We start from the raw sequence: 27,799 nt of genomic DNA on the forward strand, positions 1-27,799 counted from the left end.
GTCTGTCTGTCTGTCTGTCTGTCTGTCTGTCTGTCTGTCTGTCTGTCTGTCTGTCTGTCTGTCTGTCTGTCTGTCTGTCTGTCTGTCTGTCTGTCTGTCTGTCTGTCTGTCTGTCTGTCTGTCTGTCTGTCTGTCTGTCTGTCTGTCTGTCTGTCTGTCTGTCTGTCTGTCTGTCTGTCTGTCTGTCTGTCTGTCTGTCTGTCTGTCTGTCTGTCTGTCTGTCTGTCTGTCTGTCTGTCTGTCTGTCTGTCTGTCTGTCTGTCTGTCTGTCTGTCTGTCTGTCTGTCTGTCTGTCTGTCTGTCTGTCTGTCTGTCTGTCTGTCTGTCTGTCTGTCTGTCTGTCTGTCTGTCTGTCTGTCTGTCTGTCTGTCTGTCTGTCTGTCTGTCTGTCTGTCTGTCTGTCTGTCTGTCTGTCTGTCTGTCTGTCTGTCTGTCTGTCTGTCTGTCTGTCTGTCTGTCTGTCTGTCTGTCTGTCTGTCTGTCTGTCTGTCTGTCTGTCTGTCTGTCTGTCTGTCTGTCTGTCTGTCTGTCTGTCTGTCTGTCTGTCTGTCTGTCTGTCTGTCTGTCTGTCTGTCTGTCTGTCTGTCTGTCTGTCTGTCTGTCTGTCTGTCTGTCTGTCTGTCTGTCTGTCTGTCTGTCTGTCTGTCTGTCTGTCTGTCTGTCTGTCTGTCTGTCTGTCTGTCTGTCTGTCTGTCTGTCTGTCTGTCTGTCTGTCTGTCTGTCTGTCTGTCTGTCTGTCTGTCTGTCTGTCTGTCTGTCTGTCTGTCTGTCTGTCTGTCTGTCTGTCTGTCTGTCTGTCTGTCTGTCTGTCTGTCTGTCTGTCTGTCTGTCTGTCTGTCTGTCTGTCTGTCTGTCTGTCAGTCAGTCAGTCAGTCAGTCAGTCAGTCAGTCATATGTAATGCGGGCTCTGCGTCTTCCTTCGCCTATTGGACTTCTCTGTGTGCCTGAAAGAATTTCACTGACCAGGGCCACACCCCCATCGCTAGCATATAAGCAGGGGCTGTAGCGTACATTCTCCCTTCCTTCTCTTTCAGCTGAGGAACTCATTCTCCACTCAGCCCTTGAACATATGGACAACCCGACACCTACGCCTGCATGCTCCTCCTGGACTATAGTTCAGCCTTTAATACGGTCTGGGGCTGCCCACTTCAGAGAAGTTCTGATGGAGAGACCTCAGGTGGTGAGGGTGGGGATTAGGGAACTCCCCAGGGCTCCTGCCTCGACCCTAGACTCTTCTCCCTCTACACACCTCTACATGACCGCCTGTCCACCCATCAACTTAGCTACCTTTTCAAATTAGCAGATGACACAACCAATCCTAGGACACGGAAACAATGAATTACACTACAGGCAGCTGGTGGATTAGACACTCACCTATGGGGAGGAAAACAAAGTCTTGTTCTGAATACTGATGAGACCAAAGAGCTAATCTTGGATTTCAGGAAGAAAGCCCCACCCCCTTCTGCAATCTGAGGGTTAAAGGCATGAGGTGGAATGTGTCGACAGCTTCAGGTTTCTCGGCCTGTACAACTTAGGCAGCTGCTCCGAAAACTGTCAATGGCTGTTTCATCAGGTCACTGAAGAAAGCAGTGATCGCCAACGAAGAACCCCAATGGCTTTCAAGGCCACCTTCCCGCACATGCCAGACCGTGTCTTCTGCGTCCGCTGCCTGGGCAAGTCTCACGCTGCCAGAGCGATCGACTCCCAGGAGTGCTCCAGCTGTGCCACTCTGCCTCGAGAAGAGACCCTGTCCCACCACGCTGCCTTCGAAGGCCACCCTCCCTCTCCTGTGCTTGGACTCTGATACCTGACTCGGATGTCGACGTCGAGGAGTATTACTAGAAAGAGCCTCTTCTGGTGCCTCGTCCATGAGTAACGTCGAGGGAGGCAGGCAGGCAGCCCAGAGGCCGGATTTCCTGAGTTTGTCTCAGGCTGCGGCTAAGGGTATCCCCCTTCAAGCCCAATATTAGGCCCTGGTCAGTGATGGGTGCATTGGTGAAATGATTTCAGCACATGTGCTATTAGCTCAGTTCATATTCATATAACTAGAGTTATACTTCACAATGATCGTTATCTGTTCATCATTCTCCTATCAAAACCAGTCAAACGGGTTTTATTTAACCATAGCCAGGACAATATTTATTCTCCGGTGTTGATGTCTATTTGTGTGTGTGTGTGTGTGTGTGTGTGTGTGTGTGTGTGTGTGTGTGTGTGGCAAGCTGTCAGTCCTTCCCCTCAGAGGACATAGGACCACACACACACACACACACACACACACGTTATGTAGTTAAGTAGTGGGTACTGTAGTCAAGTAGTGGGTACTGTAGTTAAGTAGTGGGTACTGTAGTTAAGTAGTGGGTACTGTAGTTAAGTAGTGGGTACTGTAGTTACGTAGTGGGTACTGTAGTTAAGTAATGGGTTCTGTCGTTAATTTGGCTTGTCCTGAAGTGAACTTAAAATAGTATAATCTCACTGCCTTGATGCACTGCAGAGCCTCCTAACTCTGTAATGTGTGTGTGTGTCAGTGTGTAGATAATTTCAATACCTGACACATTGCCAGCGCTGTACAACCTCCTAACCGTGTCTGTGTGTGTGTGTGTATCTACAGGACATCAACGCCCATGCTTGTGTGACGGGGAAGCCCATCAGCCAGGGTGGTATCCACGGTCGTGTCTCAGCCACCGGTCGTGGAGTGTTCCACGGCATCGAGAACTTCATCAACGAGGCCTCCTACATGAGCATGATAGGCCTGACCCCCGGCTTCCAGGACAAGACCTTCATCATCCAGGTACACACAGACGGACAAACATACACACTCATGTAACCTGCACATTCTGGTAGATGCACACAGACAACTATACAGTGTACACACTAGGGCTGTACCGAATAGTTTGAAGCTTCATTCATAACGTTGACATTCGAATTATAAATCAACATTAAAATTATTATTTTTATAATTTTCTTTATAATCTTTTATAATCTTTTTTTAAATTTTTTTGTATGTGTCTATTCATTCTGTTTAAACAGGGTCTTTCTTCACAGTTGCAGATAAAGATTAGGCTACACTAATATTATAGTATTATACTATTATAGTATATGACTCGTCATAATTTTTTTTATAAAACATTTATCATAAAGTAGCCTCTGCATCCGCTTGGCGCTCGGCGCTCCATCAAGACGTCACCATCACTTTCGTACCAACCGTGCCCTTATTGGATTATTTATGTTGACGAAACTGACGAGTTATATTCATTAAAGAAAGTTGATTAAAAAAATAAATAAGACTAATTTAATCAGATTAATCACTTTATTCAAATTGAGGATTTTTTTTATTATTATATTTTTTTTTATTATGTTTAACTTCAATAGAAGCTTTGCATGTAAAAAATAAAATAAAAATGACATTCGGTACAGCCCTAGTATACACACACACACACTAGGGGTGGGAATCACCAGTGGCCCCACAATAAGATATGTGATATATATGATATACTGTAATATTGCGATATATTGTATTTATTACCTTTTTTCAACTGCAAATTATGTCCATAACTTTAACATCTGCAATCAAATATATATACATCTGGTTTATTTAATAAGATAATGTTTTCAGTCTGTTCACCTCACTCCAATAATTTCTATTGCAGTAAAATGGGATTGTCAAGCAAAATTTTTTATATATATATATATATATATTATATCGCTATATATTGGTATATTGCTGTACTGTACTGGTCCCCCCCACCCCTATAACACACACTGATACAGATGAAGACACATACACTCTAAATTGGGTGAGATGAAAAGTCTAAAGCCACGAGTGCAAGTGCTCCCTCATGCCTAGAGGCACAAACACAAAGGCTCTAAGTGCGCAGTCCTGTAGGAGTGACGCATGGGTTTTCAGGGCCTCACTAGACCAGACATCTGGTTTAGTCCGGTTCTGATTTGTCATCAGAATCGAGATGCTCTACATCTTATCTTTTCCTGCCAGGCAGCAGTGGCGCTGGAGGGAAGTCGGGAGAATTTCCTTTAGTGCACTGGGAGATGACTAGGACACATTTATAGCTTGTAGATCGAGGTGCACCAATACCAGTATCATTTGTCATCAACCTCAAAGAGTAACCACACTGCACCGCAGAGGTTTTTTCCTCAACACTGGGGAAAGGTGTTCATTTTGGCTTCAGCACAATGTCATTCATGTATTTCTATTGGGGGTGGATTTGAGTAGTCATGCCCATCCTATAAATCCTATAGCTGCACCTCTACTCGTAGGACACAGGAACCTCCCTCTCCCCTCTGCGTGTTGGTTTGAGCTGAGTCAGTACCATGGGACAGGGAAGTAGGACAACACTGATGACTCAGCATAGAACTCGTTGGACAAATGAACAGCTTGTAGGAGAGTTTAACTGATCCCTTTCACCTTTGGGTTGCGCGCGTGTGTGCTGCAGCAGTGTCCGAGGGAAAGGGTAAAGGTCACAATGCAGCAGTTATCTCAAGTGCTCTCAGTTCCCTTTGACACATGAGAGCTCCTCATGTTTCACACACACGCACGCACACACACACACACACACACACGCCTCGACCCATTTCTCGGAAGCCTTTCCATAATTACCAGTTTACATTCTCTGTGAGCCTTATGTAAGTCCATTAACCTGTTCCACCCCAGGTGAAAATCTGCATAAAATGTATACCTAGGTAAATGGAATATTGCTCCACTTCTACAAGGGCTATTTGCATATTCTTGGTATCTAGGAACATCTATGGACCTCAATGAATGTATTCTCAGTGTCAGAAATATTGTGTCTATTACTAGGCTTGCTTAAATTGTGATGAAACAAAGGAAAATATGAATTATGATTTTTCTTTTCATCTTTGACAGTGAATAAAACCATGATAATAATGACCAAACTTAAAAAACTGCCACTGAGCTCATTCAGTACCCTCTTGAGATCATGTGTACAAAAGATCTAAGGAAATTAATAAAGGGAAGATGATCAAACTGAAGGTTCTGTATATACAGTACTGAATTCTCCCATCCGGACCAATGCAATTTGAAATATTATTATAGAATATAGAATATATGCTTATACATTACCTTATTATAGCCAATTTGCACATTTATATATATATACATTTAGTATCTTTCAAATGGCCGAGTTCAATTTGGATATAGTATCACCAGGCTTGCATAATAACAGATACTGATATTTACTGTAATCGACTACTATTTTATTTCCCCCACAGTATAACCATTTTGTAACTAATTTCAGATCTAATTCTTCCTACATGATAACAATAGTGTGGAGAAACTGACTGCGTTTCAATATTTGTCAAAAACGTTACCTTTTGTAGCTTATTATCGCGAATCATAACAATTATTGATATGATTCATTCAGAACGCTGAACTTTGAACCACCATAGTGGACCACAGGAAGTGTAGAACGGAGAAATTCCAACGCTGAACGATAGCTACGAATCCCCTCTACAAAATGGCCGCAAAAAGATTCCAATTCCCATGGTTCAACATTTCCATTTCCGGTTCCGGGTCAAAAAACGATTGCAAATAGAAAACTTAAAACGATATAAGTACACTTTTAACCTATTGCTAAACTATTGCCAACCTAACGTTTTACATTCTACATGCATTTGTAACATAGTAGTGATATTAATACTTGAAAACGTTTGATTTTAAAAACGCTAATTTATTGCATCACTCATAAAAATATTAATATATGATAATAATGTCAAAAGGGGTCTGTACCGACCCGTATCTGTGTTACTGCTGGGATGAATGTACTCTCTAGATCAGTGATTCAGTGACGTGAAAGAATATAGAAATACATAATCATGCTTATAACCTTTATTTAAGCAGAACTATTCAATTGCCAAACTAACTTTAATATACTTGAGGTGTGCACTGTGCTGCTATATTATCTAGGAAAATACAAATATCAGATCGGGACTCGGTATCAGCAGACACTCTATACTACAATATTGGAAGTATAAAGCTGTCCTCCAATCATTAATCAAGTTAAATAGCTTGAAAAGGGAATAAAAGTAATTATTTTGTGTCAAAGTTCACCATTTTGTCCGTGCTTCACTGCGTACAGTTGTAGGGGAGTAACGACCAGACATCCCTCTGTTTTTAGGGGTTGTGAACCAAAAAAGGTTGAGAAACACTGCTTTTATAAAGGGTCCAGATAAACACACTGGAGAGCTGGTTAGAACTGCAAAATAAGTCCTGTTATATATTTCTATCATACATGAATACAATCACGTGATTCAAAAGTGTGTCACTAGAAAACATTGAATCAGCATGGGGAAAATAACTAGGGACTGACATACTGTACCTGACATCAGTCCTGTGATCGTTGTAAAATAGCCAATTTGGCACACATGTTTTGGGTCATGTTCAAGATTGGGAAAATTTGGGACATCAATATTTATGATGCTTTTAGATGTGCAACCAAGCCCTGCATTGGCAATATTTGGGGTCCAAGGGGATGATATTAACAGCAAGGGAAGTGCTTTTTGCATTTGCAACCTTCTTCTTTGTTTTTCTCTTATGGCACAAGGGTCTTTGAGATGAGATGGGGTATATATATAAAGGTGAGCTTGTGAGCTTCGAAAACAATAAAATAATAATGATATTTATAAAAAAAAAAAAAAAAGCACTGCAGAAAGTCAACCAGTTGTTCTCCCTCGTTGACGCACATGAAAACTCGTCCACCTCTTATCTCTCACCTCTTATCTCGGTACACATAGGAATCTGGAATTTGGCTTTTAACACCAACCTTATGGGAGTTGGGAGTACTAGGGGGATTGTGGGGTAGGAACAAGCTTGGGGATGATGACGACAGCTGATCAGTGTTGAAAGAGCTAATCCGTGTGTGTGTGTCTCTCTGAGGATTATATGGTGGTGTGATTAGATTCTTTTGGAGCTGTAGAGAGCGTTCAGATAAAGCAGATATGGTGTGACAGACCGGCGGAGGGGAGGATCCAGTCAGTGTAGGCAGAGATGTTCTAAAGCCCTTTCTTTGACACTAGTGTGCGTGTAGACGACCCCCGCCCCCCCCCCCCCCCCCCCCCCCTAATGTACAGTTTCCTCCCCCTCATATGTATATATTATCTGTCAGGATCTCTGTTTAACAGTACTGTATATTTGCATATCTTGTATGTCACAAATGTAACAGTACTGTATACCTGTATGTCATGTATTGTCATAAATGTCATGATATATATCTGTATATCTGTATGGCACCCGTAAATGTACAAACCCCCCCTCCCACCCACCCACCCCCTCCTAATGTACAGTTTCCTCCCCCTCGTATGTATATATTTTCTGTTAGGATAACAGTACTCTATATTTGCATATCTTGTATGTCACAAATGTAACAGTACTGTATACCTGTATGTCAGAAATGTCAAGATATATATCTGTATGTTGCGCGTATGTCATTAATGGCATTATGAATTGAAAATGGGGGACCCTGACGAAAGTCTTTCTCTGGTCTGCATCCCCTTAACAATTCAGATTCAGATTACTTTATTCGCCATTTTATACAGGTACAAAATGGAACGTGATTTGACATTACAGTGCATGCTTTTTTCCACAATTAAGAACAATACAACAGTAAATAAATAATTTTAAGTAAAGTGCAAGACAGGACAGAACAGTGAGACAACAATAAGACTGTGAAAGTGCGGTGGTTGGGGACATGGATACAGTGCAACACAAAGTTCAAGTCCAGAAGTCCAGCCCTAGCAGCTTGCCATCGAGGGGGGGGGGAGCAGGGGGACACCTGACTCGTTTACCAGGCGAGCTGCTGAGGGGAAGAAACTCAGTCTGTGGCGGGACTTTAGTGTCTTGGGCAGACGTAGCTGCCTGCCGTGGGGGAGCATGTTGAAGAGGTTGTAACCCGGGTGGGCGGGGTCTGCCATGATCTTCCTCGCCCTCCTCAAGGCCCTGGTGGAGTGTAGGGACTCGAGGGAGGGAAGGGGGCAGCTGATCACCCTCTCCGCCGAGCGTATCACTCCGCTGAGCCGTACTGTATTGTACCCATTCTGCAATCTGTTAATAAATAATAATCAATCAACACACACACACACATGCATACACACACACCAGGGTTTCCGTTAGAAAAAATTGTTGCTGGTCTCAGTGTCCGGTAGATTTCAATCTACTGGTCAAATGGGATCAATTCCGGTCAGAGTTTATTGAGCTTAAAACAATTGATAGGCAGGCTATATAAAGAATGACATCCTCAAGGCATGTAGATTTATAATATTTTAACTTAAAACTAGGCTACTTTTGCGTATATACAGTCATTAATATATTCCAAATAAAATAAATCCTTGAGTCTCCGTGCTGCTGCCGACTTGAGGTGTCGGTGGGCAGTCTGCTATAATCACATTTTTATGAGCTAACGAATTCCGTTATATTGGACATTTGTATTAATTATATCAAGCGAAGAACTGAGAAATTTGGCAGAGAGAGACGACAACATTATCGTGGGTTTGCGTGATAAACTCCTAGACAACGATGTGTCAGCGGGAGCTTGGTGCTGCTAGATTTGCGAGAGCATGCAGCTGCAGAGCCACAGAGCAGCAGTGTTTTCAGTTCCGGTCTGGGGACCGCTCAGCAGCGCCCCCCACCCAACAGCTGAATTGCCAATGGCTGAATTGGAGTACTGCACCGTGCGGGCACAGGTGGTGGGTTCTGTGGCTCTGCAGCTGCATGCTTCTCGCAAAATCCACCACTAAGCTCCCACTGACAACATCGTTGTCATTATTAGACCTGCTTGGTGAAGCAACGATGAAACAAATGTAATGATTGTTTCATTCATCGCATAGGCTATTTAATTTTAGCCTATTTTAATACAATTCAAATAATCAAATTGTGCTTAGAGGGAATTATTTTCACCGGACATTATGATGGAGAGATTTAAATGTTCGGACTTCAACAGATTTTGCCGGTCAAATACCGGTAATTACCGGCTAACGGAAACCCTGACACACACACACACACACACACACACATACACACTAAGGCTGAGCCCGAACGTTCGAACGTTCGTTCGTTACGCTGACATTCGGACTTTAATTAATAGGTTTGAACGTTCGGTGAAAAAAAAATAAAGGATGCGCACGGGGTTGAGGTGATGTGAAGCGGCGCGTCAGGCGCTCGGCTCAACCAGTATGGTCTGCCGGGCTGCAGCGGGATACTATTTCTCAACCAGAGCTCTATTTTGATTGACAGGTGATTCTGCCAATTACGTCACAACGCTTGCACCCGCCTCTGCTGTTACCACCAATCGGCAAGCGTTTATTCGTTTTTACTTCAGGCAACGCCGCCATTGATCTGCTTGCTTGAAGCCTCAACAGACTTACCGTAGCTACCGGGGAGCCGTAGTTAGCTCCCCGCCGAGGAAGTAATCGGTAACAAGGTTTCCGTAGGTGAACCTGCAGAAGGATCATTAATGAATACCAGCCTTTTTCGGCCACGGAGCGCGAGCTTCATGGCGGGAGGTGGTTGCGTTGGAAACAACAGCAGGCGCACGGTCTACCTCGGAACGGTGGTAGGGCGGACGGGCGGCAGGCGTGTTGGGAGCCCGGCCGTTCCGAGGTAGACGGTGGACGGGTCTGTTGAGGAGCGTGCGCCTCTCCTCCCGGCTCCCCTCCCCGTCGACCAAGAGTGAATACCTGTTATTGAACGTGTAACACTAACTATATAACGTTAATGCCACAAAACTAATGCCGTTGTTTATCTAGCCCCTTACGTGACTGCAAGGGCTATTGTTTATCATAGTAACTTTGATTCAGTAGCTTGTTTATTTTTTTCTGAGTGAATCAAATCAAATCAAATCAAATTTATTTATAGGGCCCGACAACACACGTTAATGTCCCCATGGGCCGTACAGGTCTTCTTTAAACAAGTCAAGAAGACAACATAACAATAAGTCAAGAACAGAACAAGAACACCATAAGGTCCAAACATTTTTTAGATGAATGCAAATAAATGAAAGAATGCAAGCACTCCCAGACATACCCCACGCGAAGGTAAGGAAAAACTCACTAAAACCTAACAATAGGGAAAAAAGCTCCACAGGCAGTGTGGAGGAGAGAAACCTTAGAAGGGCCATTCAAGGGGGGATCTCCCTTCTTAGATGTTGGTGATAGTAGTGTTGCAGACGGACAGTTGGTAAGCATGCACTCATGTGTGTGGTGAAACACAGATGAGTGCATGCAATAGCAACTGTAAATTTTGAAAAATTAAAGATAGAGCTAATAGCGATAGCAACTGAACATTTTGAAAGATTAAAGATAGAGTTGATAGCGGATCTATTTGAGGCACAGGGGCGGCGCAAAGAGGGTCACGTCCTCCCCGTCTTAGTCACGGGACATTCAACACTCCGGTCGTTGCTCAGGGACAGCCGGAGACAGGGAGATAGGGGGTGGCGCAGAGAGGGTCGCGAACTCCCCGACATCATCGCGGGACATCCGGCACTCCGGTCACCACTACGAGACCTCCGGAGACAGGGGGGCACACAGAGGGGGTCGCAATCTCCCGGCCTTCGTCACGGGACGTCCAACACTCCGTTCAACACTCCAGGACAGCAAGTCATAGGAAGACAGGGAGACGGGACAGGCGTTAGACAGCTCATGAGATTGTAGTAGGCGGACATAGCAATAGATACAAGTGGTAGGCATATATGTGAATGGAGTAGATATATGAAGTAAGCGTATTATGTGAATAGAATAGAAGTACTTAACCCAGCAATGAAACCGTGTTGACTGTTAATCTGTTAACAGTCTGTTAATCAGTTGACAGGACCACAGACAGACGGCGGTGAATAACTGATCCAAGGCCTCGGAGGTGCATGTAGAGCAGTCACTACAAGCTTGGCCAAGACCCCGAGGCATCCATCACCTTAGTCAGCGCCAGGAGACGGGTACTCAGAGAGAAGGGGGAGGGAGGGGGGGGGGGGGAGGGAGTGCTTTGTTTAATTACATGTTTACATGAACAGCCACCACTGTAAACATGTTTTTCACCAATAGACTATGCAATGCCGCCCTCCGTAGGATCTATAATAATACAATAAAAAAATAATTATTATTAAAAAAAATGAAAAAAAAAATTTTATTACATTTTTTTTTTATTAAAAAATTTAAAAAAACGAACGTTCGAACGTTCGTTCGATAAACCCTGGCGAACGTTCGAACCCTAAAAACAGGGTTCGGGCTCAGCCTTAATACACACACACACACACACACACACACACCAACAAATTTCTGCAGCTCCCCCTCCAATGGAAATTAGATAAGTATTCATAGGATTCAATTGCATCACCGTGGCAGACATCTTGGTAGACAAACGACAGGCAATTGCAATCAAATAACAGTTGACGCTGTCGATTGCGTTCGCCAGCACTCCACACGATGGCAGCAGAGTAGCGCTCTGTCCATGTAGTGGATCTTCCAAACATCTGTTTGTGCTTTGTCACTGATTTAATATTGACTCAATACTATTAATAGTATTTACACATTCGGTTATAACACTAAATACTGGTAATACAATGCAATAATTCACACATATTCACAATTCCACATATCTTATTTATAGACTTGACAGATTCCTGTGCCGGTACGGGGATTAAAATTGCTGACCTTTCAGGTCACAAATCTTTAGGCTAGCTCTGTCTCCATAAGTTCCATATCTTGCATCGGGGTCTTGAATCAGTCTGGCCTCATTTAGCAATAATTCAAACGTGGCCAAAGAAAAATGTCCATCTTGTACAGATAACGTTGTATTGTATGTACATAGATGGATCAACGTGTATAGATAGATAGCGGTCCATAATGGGCTATAGAATGCAGCATGGATGGCCTTCATTACAGTTTCTATACGTATTGATTGAAAAAAACATTATTAACAGATTGCAGAATGGGTACAAATTACAGCTCAATACAAAAACTGCTAAGAGGATGAAGACCAGAAAAATACTTTCAGCGTGTTTACATAAGGGTCCTCCCAGCTGTATCTAAAATATAAACACACAGATGACTTAATACATGACAATTTATTCTCCCAGGGCTTCGGTAACGTGGGTCTCCACTCCATGAGGTACCTGCACAGGTACGGTGCCAAGTGTGTGGGCATCGCAGAGATCGACGGGTCCATCTACAACCCTGAGGGCATCGACCCCAAACAGCTGGAGGATTACAAACTGGTACCAACACACCTCTTCTTTTTAGTCCCCTGTGCTCCATCACTGTGTTACTGATCAGTCCTCTTAGCACCCTGTCCTCCATCACTGTGTTACTGATCAGTCCTCTTAGCACCCTGTCCTCCATCACTGTGTTACTGATCAGTCCTCTTAGCACCCTGTCCTCCATCACTGTGTTACTGATCAGTCCTCTTAGCACCCTGTCCTCCATCACTGTGTTACTGATCAGTCCTCTTAGCACCCTGTGCTCCATCACTGATCTTTTGCTTCATGTACATATTGTCCAAATGTCTTCTCTCCCTTTGTCACTTTAATATCTTCCATTTTTTTCTCTCTCTCTCTCTCTCTCTCTCTCTCTCTCTCTCTCTCTCTCTCTCTCTCTCTCTCTCTCTCTCTCTCTCTCTCTCTCTCTCTCACACCTATATTACTTCTTCTGTCTCCATGTTCTCCTGATGGGACGTGCTGTTTCTAACTGTGTGTTCTGTGCAGCAACATGGCACCATCGTGGGCTTCCCCGGGGCTCAGCCTTATGAGGGCAGCATCCTGGAAGCGCAGTGCCACATCCTGATCCCTGCTGCAGGCGAGAAACAGCTCAATCGCAACAACGCTCCCAGGATCAAGGCCAAGGTACAGACACCCCGCCTCACATGTCAGTCTGTTATACCCATAAGGCACAGAGTCTGGGAATCTCCAGGGACATGTTAATTTTATTCAATTTCCATTATATGGGCAAAGAATTCTCGATGCATCACAATTTATTTTTATTCAGTCCCATTCAATAATATTTTTTTCCCCCAGTTAAATACTACCTCTAAATATTATTGTTACACTTCATGGTTAAAATAGAGTCAAGTAGGATTTACTTCAGTAAGTTACTGTTAGAGGGTTTAACATTGGCACACAGTTTTTGGAAAAGTATAATCAATACAAAAATTGATTATTGCATTTTGTGCATCAACCCAGAATCTTCAAAGGTAGAATCGCAATTGTTGTGATTTAGAAAGTGTGACTTTGACACAGCTGAGAAGTCTGACTCACCGACTTGTTTCTGACAAGACGTGCTTCTCGTAAGACCGGGTCACTTTCATAATGTTGCCACTTGGTGTCACTGTTGCCCCTGCCAAGTTCCTATCCTCTTGCTGCCACATATCATATCATCAATGTGTGTGTAAAAGTGACGAGTGTATACACAGTATTGCACAAGTGGAATGAGCTATGAGAGAATGGAATGAGATAAATATAATGTAACACTATATACATATGACAATGAGGATTTGTTTGTAAAAGTAAAAGTGACAAGTGTATACACAGTATTGCACAAGTGGAATGAGCTACTGTATGAGAGAATGGAATGAGATCAAAAGAATGTAACACTATATACATATAATGACAATGATGATTTAAAAGTAAAAGTGACAAGCGTATATACAACAGTGTTGCACATTGGGTGAGTAGCAGTCCAGGTTCAATAGCAGCAGTCATAGTGCAGACAGCAGGTAAGCAGATATGCAAAGTGATTTATTACCAACATTGCCCTCAGATCAAAGTCATCCATTTACAGTCCCTCTCCTTTCAGTTACCATCTCTAATTTAATTAGACTACCATTCAGTGAGATCAACTCTTTGTGTGTGTTTTTCACTTGTTTCAGATCATTGCTGAGGGCGCCAATGGTCCCACTACCCCTGATGCTGACAAGGTGTTCCTGGAGAACAACGTCATGGTCATTCCTGTAAGAAAAAAACATTTAGCTATAAACTACTGAATCTATCAAATGGACCCTACTTGGTTAGAAAGCTTGATTAATCAACTAACTAGCAAACTAGTTTAGACCACCTAAATATGTGTTTTTATTTAACTACAGTATACCTCCCAGAGTATGGCACTAATCTTTTTAGCATTTTCCATTCATATACATGAAACAGTTAGCATTAGCTTAAACATTTTCTTATAAACCAATAAATCTATCAAATGGACCCTTGGTTAGAAAGCTTGACTAATTGACTAACTTGCAAACTAGGTTAGACCAGCCAAATCTGTTTTCATTTAACTATAGCTCCTTGAATATGGCGCTAATTGTTTTAGCATTTTACATTCACATACATGAAATGGTTTGCATTAGCTTTGCTATGCTACACTTTTGAGCTACTATCAACTCTGGGAGAACCATACTAATGTGCTCTATTTTTCCTATAGTGTTAGAGGAGAGGTTTTGCTAATGATGGCTCCAGTGTGACATCAAACCATGATTTCAAACCCAAAGAAAGACACAAAAAAGTGAAATTTCTTTAATAGTCTAACTCCACGATCCACAATGTTGCTTTACCCAGACCTAAGTTAAGTACTGGATGAGCTGATTTCATGACCCATCACACCCCTACTGTAGCACACGCACGCACACGCACGCACACACACACACACACACACACACACACACACACACACACACACACACACACACACACACACACACACACACACACACACACACACACACACACATTGTAAACAGGTGTGTCTGTGTTGGTCTCCCCTGCAGGACATGTACCTGAATGCTGGTGGTGTGACGGTGTCCTACTTTGAGTGGCTGAAGAACCTCAACCATGTCAGCTATGGCAGGCTGACCTTCAAATATGAAAGGGACTCCAACTACCACTTGCTCAGTGAGTCCCAGCCTTAACCGGTTGACACAGGACACAATTACTTACCAAATGTCTTCTAATCAAATTAATTTAACTGTACTAACATGTAATTTAATCTTGAATTACGTTAACTATTCAAATTATTTTTTCTTAAAACGAGGTGAGATAATGACTTCCAATTGACCTCTCTCAAGCTCCACCCTCTATTCTTGATCCTCCAATCACAACTGTTCCTTCTCTCGGGAAGATCTAGAAAAGATGGTCAATACGAATACCCTTGTTTCAAGGATTTTCTCAAAACACAAAATAATTGTGAAACTGAAGGAATGCACCTGGCTAAATTCAAGATATTGTCACTTGTTTAAAGACATTTCATGAAACAAGTTCAGTTGGGTTGGAACAAGTGAAATTCTCATACCGCAGATAAGTTTTCCACTTTAAGTATGCTTAAAATACTTAAGATGTGGATTTTTTTGGAGGGTATATTTAATCTCAAATGCATATTATGTGTAAGCAGCATGTTGTTAATCAGTTATGTCTATTGAGATAAACTGGAAAATACAAAGAGGGCTTTTGGAGCCAGAGATGGAAAGAAAGTCTGTAGCTACTGTATCTAAAACCAGCTCCCTCTTGGCTTGTAGGGCCTTTACTTGTACACAAGATCATGCAAAAAGCCATATTTAGCTCCTCATGTTTTTTCTACACCTGATAAAATGCCTCCCAGTCGATCTTGTCCACATCGTATCTGCCGCACCTCCTGATCCTGAATCTCAACTCAAAGGTCATGACCCTAGCAGACGCCTCAGTAGCAAATGTTGTGTCCTCAGTCAAACTGTGTCTTGAGCTCTGTGTCTTTCCACCAGCGGTTAAGCACACCCTCTTTCTGTTCTGCATGCTTGAGCAACGCCTCTCTTTCTCAACACAAGCTCACGTTTTTTTTTCTCCTTATCCTCCAGTCCAGTACATTCATGCGTTGAGATTTCCGTAATGGTTTTCAATCTGCAGAAGTTCATTTTAATGAATAGCAGTTTCCAATACTTTATTTCTTTCAAAGTTATGTTTATTGAAGAAAAAAAACAGATACAAAGTTATTGTTATAAACATCACTTTCAAAGCATTCTTCAAAATATCACAATATCCACAATCTTCTTTTTGACAGCAAATCACAATGAAATCTTAACCGGTGACAATATAAGATCTTCATATCATCCACTCCTACTTACACTTCTCCTTAATGCTTTCTATTCTCGTTTATTTCCCTGTTCTCTGCATTTTATTTTCTGCTCCTTCCTCTTCACTCCAAAACACATTCTGTTTTCCACGTCCTGTCTCTTACATTCTTGGCTTTTTGACAGCTACTCTTCTCGTGCAGGTTGTGTCATATTCACCCCGTCGTTTGAGATTCGTGAAAGCCATCTTGAATTCCACCAACTTGCCTTTTGTACCGTTCAACACAACAATTCCATTCCTATTCACTATAACAGTGACTGTCGTATTTTTGGTCAGTTTTGTGTATGTGTAAGCAATTGCTCTACTGTCAGTGTCTCATATCCACCTCTTGTTTTAGTTTTGGAAAAACATCCTCCTCGAATGTCTTCAAGTTTATCTGGGTACCTTGCACCAAAACCTTTACATTGGTATACACACTAATAGTGCCTGACGCGTTTGTAAGTTTTGTGTATGTGTAAGTATAAGTCTTATTTTCCGCAGAGTACCCGTCTTTCAGTGCCTCTATCCACTCCCCTGGACATGCAGTTTTGAAGACGAGGTTGCATGTGTCAGAGTAGAGAACCTCTTCATTATTCTCCAGTCTTCTTTTTGAACCGTTTCCTTTGTTGCTTTCTTTTCACCTCTTCAGGCTAGTTAAAGGGACGGGCATCATCTTGGTTCGCCATCTATAGAAATATACAAAAAAAGGAAATTCTGAATATTTGTACTGAAGCTCTTGGTGGTTAGGAAATGCAGCCAGCGATATGGGGTGTCTAGTTAGGACACGGGAGGCAGGGATGGGCTTTGAGGAGTTTTATTGTGAACTGAATGTAGAAACACAGACGCACAGATACTATAACTATTATACTATTCCGTGGGAGTGTGGTTCTAAATGGGGGCAAAACAACAGACACAGCGTTAAATTATTCAGGCTGCAGTATCTTTATAATGAACATAAACCTCACGAGTGGGACTTTATTAAAGACTAATCTACAACAGGACTTTACTAAAGACTATAATCTACAACATGACTTTACTAAAGACTAATCTACAACAGGACTTTACTAAAGACTATAATCTACAATAGGACTTTACTAAATACTATAATCTACAACATGACTTTTCTAAAGACTAATCTACAACAGGACTTTTCTAAAGACTATCATCTACAACAGGACTTTTCTAAAGACTATAATCTACAACAGGACTTCACTAAAGACTATAATCTACAACAGGACTTCACTAAAGACTATAATCTACAACAGGACTTTACTAAAGACTATAATCTACAACAGGACTTCACTAAAGACTATAATCTACAACAGGACTTCACTAAAGACTAATCTACAACAGGACTTTTCTAAAGACTATAATCTACAACAGGACTTCACTAAAGACTAATCTACAACAGGACTTTTCTAAAGACTAATCTACAACAGGACTTCACTAAAGACTATAATCTACAACAGGACTTTTCTAAAGACTATAATCTACAACAGGACTTTTCTAAAGACTATAATCTACAACAGGACTTTTCTAAAGACTAATCTACAACAGGACTTCACTAAAGACTAATCTACAACAGGACTTCACTAAAGACTATAATCTACAACAGGACTTTTCTAAAGACTATAATCTACAACATGACTTTACTAAAGACTAATCTACAACATGACTTTACTAAAGACTATAATCTACAACAGGACTTCACTAAAGACTATAATCTACAACAGGACTTTTCTAAAGACTCATCTACAACAGGAATTTTCTAAAGACTATCATCCACAACAGGACTTTTCCAAAGACTATAATCTACAACAGGACTTTTCTAAAGACTATCATCTATAACAGGACTTCACTAAAGACTATAATCTACAACAGGACTTCACTAAAGACTATAATCTACAACATGACTTTTCTAAAGACTATAATCTACAACAGGACTTTTCTAAAGACTAATATACAACAGGACTTCACTAAAGACTATAATCTACAACAGGACTTTTCTAAAGACTATAATCTACAACAGGACTTTTCTAAAGACTCATCTACAACAGGACTTTTCTAAAGACTATAATCTACAACAGGACTTCACTAAAGACTATAATCTACAACAGGACTTTTCTAAAGACTATAATCTACAACAGGACTTTTCTAAAGACTAATCTACAACAGGACTTCACTAAAGACTATAATCTACAACAGCCTACATTGACGAGTGCATATGGATTATGAGCAGTATAATTAGTACCTCCACCAATAAAGTTGGAAGTAGGTTTTTTTCTTTGCCCCCGTCATTTCTGTCAGCAGGATATCTCAAATAGTTACCCATGGATTTGAATGAAAGTTCGTGGACAGATAAGATGTTGATGGTGATATGGATCTAGGGCTTTTCCCCCACTTTGCTTATCATTGGATGTTTTCTTTTCTTTGAGATTTTGGTAAATTTCTCCAAAACAAATAGCCTAACAGTACTTAATTACAGAACGGTACAGAATTAATAAATAAATAAATAATAGTAAAAAAAAGAAAATCATCACCAACTGACCGATTTAAACAGGACCTGGATCAGGATTTTTTTTCTTGGCTTGTTTTTCAAAACAAATATCTTTTAAAAGAAAATGTAAATAACAAAATCAAGTTAGAGTTGTTGAAGGAATGAGTTCCTCTAGTCTAGTTGGTAAGTTAATGATAACATTGATTTCAATGCATGTTTGGATCTTGACAGTTTTCTGTCCCTCTGCTCCTCCACTCAGTGTCTGTGCAGGAGAGTCTGGAGAGGAAGTTCGGTAAGCAGGGAGGGCCCATCCCTGTTGTCCCCACCGCTGACTTCCAGGCCAGAGTCGCTGTAAGAGACCACACACACACACACACACACACACACACACACACACACACACAAAGTCATTAAAGTAACGTGAGTCTTATGATTTCATTAAAGCTGCAGTGCAGAACCTTTACATAATACTGTGTAGATGAACGGCCGTTACCATTTAAGGAGTAGTGTCTGTGTAGATTTGATTTTATTACGGATCCCCATTAGCTGGTGCCATGGCAACCAGCTAGTCTTCCTGGGGTCCACACAAAAAAACATACAAAAACAATTATTGCAAAACAGAATTATTAAAAGCCAGTACTCAACATACAATACACAATGAAACTAACAATTAAGATGGCTAAAATTACACTCCCACGCTGGTGCACCGGTAGTGATGTGTGATATGTCAACCAGCAAAGATTGGTTAGTTTGCCAGAAGCCCAGAGTGGAAGAGAACAACAACAGTAGCGACTTGAGAGAATTTTTTTTCTGGAGTGGGTGGTGTGGTGAGTGGACGCTCCAGATAAAACTGTGTTCAGAGGAAGGAATAAAGTAAAAAAAAATAAAGACAAAGACAAAAGTGGATAACTACTTGCTCTCACTGCCAGTAGGGGGAGACAAAGGTTCCGCACTGTAGCTTTAATGAACATCCGGTGTCATATATTATATATAATGATAATGATGTGCATCAGACATGGATTACTCCAATTCAAGGTATTTCATAGACTACACCTCTCTGAGAGCAGACTTGCTGAGATCTACCCGGATGTTGATCCGACCTGCCCCAGCTTCCAGGCTCCAGCCACTCTCTGCCATTATGTTCTGGTCATGCCCATCATTATCCCGATTCTGGCCTTCTGACCTTTTCCTTCCTCTGTGACAGGGAGATCAGCCCTAACCGACCAACTGGCCCCGGTATTCACTGACATATTTAACCTGTCCTTAGAACAGGCTGTCATCCCCACCTGCCTGAAGAAGTCCACTATTATCCCTGTACCCAAAAAATCCAAGCCTGCTTGCCTCAACGACTACCGCCCTGTAGCTCTCACCTCCATAGCCATGAAGTGCTTTGAGAAGCTAGTAAAGGGCTACATCTGCTCCTCCCTCCCCATCAACATGGACCCCCTGCAATTTGCATACCGCCCCAACAGGTCCACGGAGGACGCCATAGCCCATGTGCTGCACACAGCAGCATCACACCTGGACAAGAGGAAGGGGAACTATGTGAGAATGCTATTCATCGACTACAGCTCGGCATTCAATACCATAGTCCCCTCCAAACTCATAGCCAAGCTCAGGGACCTGGGCTTGAACTATGACCTCTGCCAGTGGGTCTTGGACTTCCTGACGGGCAGACCCCAGGTGGTGAGAGCAGGCAACTGCACCTCCTCATCCATCACCCTCAACATAGGGGCCCCCCAGGGCTGTGTTCTGAGTCCCCTCCTCTACTCCCTGTACACACACGACTGTGTGGCTCAGCGGAGTAGCAACACAATCATCAAATTTGCTGACGACACAGTGGTGGTGGGCCTGATCTCTGCCAACGACGAGAGGGCCTACCTGGAAGAGGTCAAGGTCCTGGCGGGATGGTGCCAGGAAAACAGCCTCTCCCTGAACGTCAGCAAAACAAAGGAGATGATTGTGGACTTCAGGAGGTCGGGGGTCAAGGACTACAGCCCCCTCAGCATCGACGGGGCACCGGTTGAGAGAGTCAACAGCTTTAAGTACCTCGGAGCCTACATATCCGAGGACTTGACATGGACCACACACATTGACAGTGTTGTGAAGAAGGCACGACAACGCCTCTACTTCCTCAGGCGCCTAAGGAAGTTCCAAGTCAGTCAGAAGATCCTTAAGAACTTCTACTCATGTACAATAGAGAGCATCCTGACTGGCAACATCACCTCCTGGTTTGGGAATAGCACTGCACAAGACCGAAGCAGACTACAATGAGTGACACGTTCAGCCGAACGCACAATCGGAGGGGGGCTTCCCACCCTCCAGAACATTTACAACAAGCGGTGCAGGGGGAAGGCTAAGAGAATCATTAAAGACTCCAGTCACCCGAACAACTGCCTCTTTGCAGCAAGCGGAACGGTTCCCTCCTACCTCTGATCAATGGTCTCTAACTACACACCCTCAAGACCCCTACACTCTGCACCTTCTAGCTGTCACAGACCCACTCCTATTTGGGCTCCAAATAGCTTCTATCCCCAGGCCATCAGGCTGCTAAACGAACAATAAACACTATGCAACAACCATCAAATGCACACAGCACACACACCCACACACTCACTTAAACAAACAACACACTGCAGCACCCACTCTCCACACTTTAGATCACACAAACACACTTTATATTTATTGATAAAGGATTTGCACTACAACTCGTACACCTTACTGTAAATTGTACCTAAATTGTACCTCATCCCATTTCTGCTTTGCACTATATAGTATTGTACATTAGTACACTGCTTAGTATTGTATATTATCTGGTAACTCAGTTACGTCTATTCTGCATCGAACATTGTACATATGTCTATACTGAACACTGGGACCTCATTTTCTACTTCTAATTTACATGCTATACTATGTTATTTGATACTATCTTGTCTAGCACAGTCTCTGGAGCGTAACAGTAAGAAGCATTTTGTATGAAAGTATTCTGTACTTCTGTATGACGACTATTAAAGAAACTTGAAACTTGAAACTTAACCACTTGGTTGCAGTCTTTGGAGTGCTCCCTGGTGAAATTAGGGTATCTGTCGCTCAATCAGATGCTGTGGCCTTCTCCTCTTTGTTGGCTAGACTTATTTTGCTTAACTGGAAGTTAGCCATTCCTCCATCACATCGACGCTGGGTCGAAGATGTGATGGCACACCTAAAACTTGAGAGACTTAAATACTCCACCAGGGGCTCTACCCAGAAATGTTTCAAAGTTAGGCAGCCATTTTTAGATTATTTTAATCTAAAATTCCCGGCTGAGGATGTTTAGGCATAGGACGGTGATTTATTAGATAGGCAATTTCTGTATTGCAAGTGACAACCTGTATAAGAACGATGCAATTTTCTTTTCTTTTCTTATTATTATTATTTTTCTTTTTCTATTTCTTTGTTTACTGTATCTTTCATTTATTTGAGGTATTGTGTGGTTATATGTAGTCATGTATTGTACAGTATGTATGTTTGTATGTGTACATAATGTTGTTGTACCTTAAGAACCAATACAAAACTATTTAAATATAATGATAATGATGGATTCTTCCTTTTCTTCTAATCCCCCTTTAACCAGGGTGCCTCTGAGAAGGACATTGTTCACTCTGGGTTGGCCTACACTATGGAGAGATCTGCCAGGGTAAGTGTGTGTTGTTTGTGTGTGTGTGTGTGTGTGTGTGTGTGTGTGTGTGTGTGTTATCTATTAATCTACAAAGCAAACATTTATTATTATATTTATATATATATATATAATGTTCCATCTTATGTCATCATAAATCAAAACTAAATTAATTTGAGGCACCACGTGAAGCAAATGTAACCATAGAAGTTACTTCTTTCAATGTTCGTAAACAAAACCACAGGCCCTGCGTAAACGACAGCGGAAAGAGCATCTTTTGAGATCGCTTCAAACTGCACTGCAGGTCCCTCGTGTTCCTCTGAGGACACAGCTTGGTTATTCACTTAACGGAAATATACCATTGAACTTATTCATTCTTAGAATTAAAGTTATTAAACACAAAAGCAAGTGAAGATGGGCTTACAGCCTGGTGTCAAATGTGGCCAATACATTGTTGCAAGAATGTTAAGAACTTGATCTCTTAAAAAAAACAATCGCTTGGTACCTCTTTGCACTTAGTGCTCATTCATGACTTTACATGACTTTGTTTTCATTCTGTATTTTTAAGAACATGTTGGATTATGCAGGTGTAGGTCCAAAAATAGTCTGTGTGTGTGCTAAACCTGTTTTGAGTGGTGAGGCCGAACGGGATCATTCATAGTGGCCATTATGTAAAGCCCAGCCCTTGCTCCAGGCAGTATACCCTGTGTGTGTGTTTATGAAAAGCAGCAGTCATCGTTTTCTGTCCAGTACGTTCTGATTGACCTGAGTCACCCCATATGAACTCAAAATGAATATGAACTTGTACCACAATGGTTAACTGCTCAGTGATTGATTTGCCACTGGTGTAACTCATGTATGTCCTTTCCCGCCCTCCAGCAAATCATGCGCACAGCCGCCAAGTACAACCTGGGTCTGGACCTGCGGACGGCCGCCTACGTCAACGCCATTGAGAAAGTCTTCAAGGTCTACAATGAGGCCGGGCTCACCTTCACATAAACAGCCAATTGCAACCCTACATTCAGCCACACATGTAGTTCCCCGTACCTTCGCTATTGGCCACTGCCCCCCCCCCCCCCCCCCCCCTCCCGCTTCATCATCGTCATTGTCGCCCAATCAAGCTTTCAGATCACGTCAGTGTTTACATTAGAGAAAACCTGCCGCCCTTTCTCTCATGTCACATACTGCACAGTGACACACGTCACTTAGACAGAGGGACTCACCTCGACGTCCTGTTGTTAATCTGGTATTTGTCCTACTTCCTGTAATCTCCGCAGGCCGCTGCTGCCGTGTCATTCAGAGCCACGTGATGCGGCATAGCTCTGTTTTTGTCTTTTAATTTGAGATCTGGTTAAAAGAGCAGTTCAGTTCAGTCTCCCCCCCCCCTGTTGCCATGGTTTCAGCTGACAGCACTTGAAGATGCCTTAGCTCGTGCGGAGCGCTACAACGGAGACGCCACTTCACTTTTAATCCCCGGGATTATATGTTAAAAAGGGAAATAGATTTCACTTTTACGTGAATAATAGAGAATAACGTTAATTTATTGCTCTTGACCTTATCTCACATACTTAGGGTTAGGTGTTGGCATTGAAACGACTATGGGGTTAGGCTTCCCAGTAGGTTTTAACTGGAACGCCACTAGATTCTATTGAGTTTTAGTTTCAAGGTAAAGTTTTACACTGCTCTCCGCTGTGACATGTTCATTCCTCTCTGCCTTCCAAGCCCCCCCCCCCCCCCTCCTCCACTGGGTGAAAGAGGTGTAAGCGGTAATGAACCCTCTGATGGAGGAGAAGAAACTTGTCACCGTGACGAGCCGTTCTCCCATTTTAAAATGTATCCTTTTAACCGTCCAATGCTTCACCTGGAAATTGCTTTAAAAAAAAAGAAAAAAATTTGTATTGCCTTTTATTTTGTTGTTGTTGAAAACCAATAAAATGTCAACAAAAACATACAACAGCGTGTGTTCAGGTTTGATTTTTTTTATACAATAACAGCACCACACAGTACTAGGGCTGACCTCGACTATTCGAATAGTCGACTAATCGATCGAAAGGAGCCGTAGTCGACTGCCAATCTCACAGTCAAATGCAGTCGACTTATCGGCAAATTTTGGCCAATCAAAGTCAACTATACAAATCCTTAGTCGGGGACAGGCCTACACAGTACAGTACACACACACACACACACACACATACAGTACACACACTGTAAAACCGTAATGAATCGTCCTGGTAGAGGGAAAGGGTTTAGGGGGAAAGGTGTTTGGTTTGGGACATTGGGAGGGACGGGGCACAAGAGAACTGCATTTTCAGAGTAGCGGTTGTCCATTTGGGATTAGGCAACGTGGCGACAGTTATCCAAAGAGTTTCTTGCCGAAACTCATAGCTTGATCCGCTGCGCTATCAGCTGCTGCATCTTTCACTACTCCAGAGAGAATTCCACCGATGCCTGGGAGAAGAGGAAAGATGCATATACCTCAGACTACAGTACATCAGAGTTTATGCTGCAATCGTTTACGGAGGTGGGAAGTTGGAAGTGGGAAAACGTGTCGTCTCTGATCTCATAATTTGTCTTTCATGAACTACAATTCACAAAGACAGTTTACAACGACATATAGCTAATGTACTCTTAAAATAGCTAATAACATTGACTTTCATACAATGTGGGTGGCCATGTTGAAATTACGTCAAATGATGACGCTGTTGCTTGAACTGGGGGTTGAGAAAGCATACCTTACTAGGAACTCCTGAGTGGACGTGCTGTTTTCTTTTTTTATTTAAATATTTTTTTTATAGTAGGAAGTCAGAATTTCCAACCTCTGAGTTATAATTGAATGTAGCATTAACCAAATGAACACATGGGCCTGGTTGGCTGGTAATACTTTATTGTATGCAGCACAAAGATGATTAAAGGAACATGCCAACATTATGGCAAATGTGCTTACTATCTTAAGAAGATAGATAGCTACCAGTTTCCTCATTCTGTAGAAAGCTATCCGGCTGCACGTTAGTCTAGTTTAGCACAATGGAAGTGGACGGTACTGGTAGCCTAGCTTAACCTCTGGGACAGGTGTTAGTTGGCCAACGCCTAGGCCTAGCATTCCACATGTTTATGTATAGTTTAGACATGTTAAGAGTTAAAATTGTAAATTGTATATAGTATAGTAGTGTATATAGGAACCAGTTTCTCAGGAACTCAGCATGTCTTTTTTTTTACCATGCATATCTTGTGTTTTACCTATTTAATTTTTCCTATGTTTATTTTTTTCTATGCCTATTTTATTGTATTTTGCACAATCAACCCGCATTTCACTGTATGCCCTGGTATGTATGTGACAAATAAACCTCTTGATTCTTCTTGATTCTATTCCAGTGCTTGGGAGTGTGTAAATCCTCATAACTCTAAAGGTTATCTTAAAGTGGTATGTTTCAAGTTCAAGTTTCTTTATTAGTTGTCATACAAAAATACAGAATACTTTTATATGAAATGCTTTTTTCTGTTTAGCTCCTGAGAGTGTGCTAGATAAAAATAGATAAAGTATAAAATAGAAAGTCAAAAGTATGTAAACAAAGTGTAAACAAAAGTGTTCATCAATATACATATATACAATACAGAGTAGAAAAATGTGTAACTGAGTTACAATGCAATATAGTATACAGTACAATGCAGAAATGGGATGAGGTACAACTTAGGGTAAGGTGCAATGAGGTATGGATTGTAGTGCAAATCTTTTTACCAATAAATATAAAGTGTGTTAAAGTGGGTGCTACAGTGAGTTGTTTATTTAAAGTGAGTGTGTGTACGTGTGGATGTGTGCTGTGAGTGTATTTGATGGTTTGTTACATAGTGTTATTGTCGTTGAGCATCCTGATGGCCTGGGGATAGAAGCTCCTTCTGAGTCTCTGTACTGGCCATGAGACTCCGGTATCGCTTGCCTGACCGCAGCAGTTCAAAGAGGCAGTTGTTTGGGTGACTAGAGTCTTTGATTATTCTCTTAGCCTTACCCCTGCAACGCTTGTTGTAAATGTCTTGGAGAGTGGGAAGCCCACCTCCAATTGTGCGTTCGGCTGAACGGGCCACTCTCTGTAGTCTGCTACGGTCTTGTGCGGTGCTATTCCCAAACCAGGAGGTGATGTTACCAGTCAGGATGCTCTCTATTGTGCATGAGTAGAAGTTCTTAAGGATCTTCTGACTCACTTTGAACTTCCTTAGGCGCCTAAGGAAGTAGAGGCGTTGCCGTGCCTTCTTGACGTGGTCCAGTTATGCTGCTATGCTACGTCCTCTTGAAGTTGGCAGGCTTCTCATTTTAAAGTACATAATCTTTATCAATATGCCATGGTTTCTATACAAAATTATTTCTTCTAGATAAATGTAGTAGAGTAAAAAAAAAAGTACAATATAATATATTTATAAATGTAATTTATTTATAATATATAAGATAATTTATAAAACATTATAGTTCGTCGTTAGTTTCTTGGTACCCATTGGTTCATTATATGTGCCCTCCAAAGTATTAAGTGTTACAACATTGTCTTATTTGAAAGAGTAAATAAATCACCTCCGGTGTCTCCCTTCTCCTTCTCCTGCTCCTGCTCCCCTCCCATCAGCTCCTTCACCTTGTCCTTTGCCATGTCAGCTGAGGGATCACATAATAGACTTTTTCAGTTACAGACATATTACTCTTATCTGTCTGTGTTCAATTAGCCAGACAATGAGCCAATGAAAGAACTATATACTAGTACACTGCTGCCAATGCACATATAGCACAATGATGTGGCTCGGTCATTTGGGACATCATTCTCACATGCTGATATGTTTTTTTTATGATTTCTAATTAATTAATCTAACCTTTATTTAACCAGACAAATTATTATTATTTACAATGACGGCGAGAGGACAAAAGGGCCTCTCGAAGGGTAACAGGGAAACGGGGACAAAATAAATAAATAGAAAAGAGAGTATATTTTCTTTGTCTTTTGAGTTTCCATTGTCATCAAGACAAATGCATGCACATTTGCAACAATAATAAGAATAATGATGAATAATAAATAAAGGGTTTCTGATTTACATTTTAGTATTTGAATGAGACATCTGTAAAACAGAGAAGATAGCCTCAGATGAAAGAGTGATACGTTGACTAAATAGATCTTGAGATGAGAAAGAATGTTGAGGTATATATCTCACCCCCTTTATCGACCGCAGAATCAATGATATTGCCAATATTCATCTCAGCTTGGCGTTGTGTCCTCCGTTGCTTTCCTGATACGAAGGAGAGTGAGTGGTGGAGTGAGAATGTCAGGGTCTGTGTGCAGTACAAACTTATATAGGCCTACCGGTCTGGGCTTGTCTGACACTCAGCCTATTTTTTTTCCATTTGATTGAATGCAGGTAAAAACAAGTGACTGTTGCCAGGGAACAACAGAAATTGAACGTGTGTATGAAAACACATTTTTGGGAGTGACAATTGACGAGAAACTAAACTGGAAATCACATAAAAAATGTAAAAAGAAAAATATCCAAAACCATTGCAATATTATAGAAAATGAAATATATCTTAAACAAGAACTCATT

General features: G+C 41.8%; 1 protein-coding gene and 1 long non-coding RNA gene across 2 annotated transcripts in view; one reads left to right on the forward strand and one right to left on the reverse strand.

The window, feature by feature from the left end:
• glud1b (glutamate dehydrogenase 1b) overlaps positions 1–24,182 on the forward strand; it is a 40,770-nt gene extending 16,588 nt beyond the window's left edge. The window contains exons 6-13 of the mRNA XM_084323302.1: positions 2,609–2,788; positions 12,093–12,230; positions 12,717–12,854; positions 13,877–13,957; positions 14,765–14,888; positions 18,833–18,924; positions 22,187–22,249; positions 23,108–24,182. Coding sequence (XP_084179428.1) covers positions 2,609–2,788; positions 12,093–12,230; positions 12,717–12,854; positions 13,877–13,957; positions 14,765–14,888; positions 18,833–18,924; positions 22,187–22,249; positions 23,108–23,227 — 936 coding nt within the window. The 3' untranslated portion in view covers positions 23,228–24,182. The remainder of the gene's footprint in view (positions 1–2,608; positions 2,789–12,092; positions 12,231–12,716; positions 12,855–13,876; positions 13,958–14,764; positions 14,889–18,832; positions 18,925–22,186; positions 22,250–23,107) is intronic.
• A 9-nt stretch (positions 24,183–24,191) lies between these two features.
• LOC311235805 lies at positions 24,192–27,567 on the reverse strand. Its single transcript, XR_014620166.1, has 3 exons — positions 27,413–27,567; positions 26,787–26,864; positions 24,192–24,676 (listed from the first exon to the last, which is right to left on the reverse strand). It is a non-coding gene; the product is annotated as an uncharacterized lncRNA (long non-coding RNA).
• Positions 27,568–27,799: the final 232 nt, after the last annotated feature.

The sequence above is a fragment of the Notolepis coatsorum genome (assembly GCF_963971535.1).
Source record: "Notolepis coatsorum genome assembly, chromosome: 10".
Taxonomy (NCBI): domain Eukaryota; kingdom Metazoa; phylum Chordata; class Actinopteri; order Aulopiformes; family Paralepididae; genus Notolepis; species Notolepis coatsorum.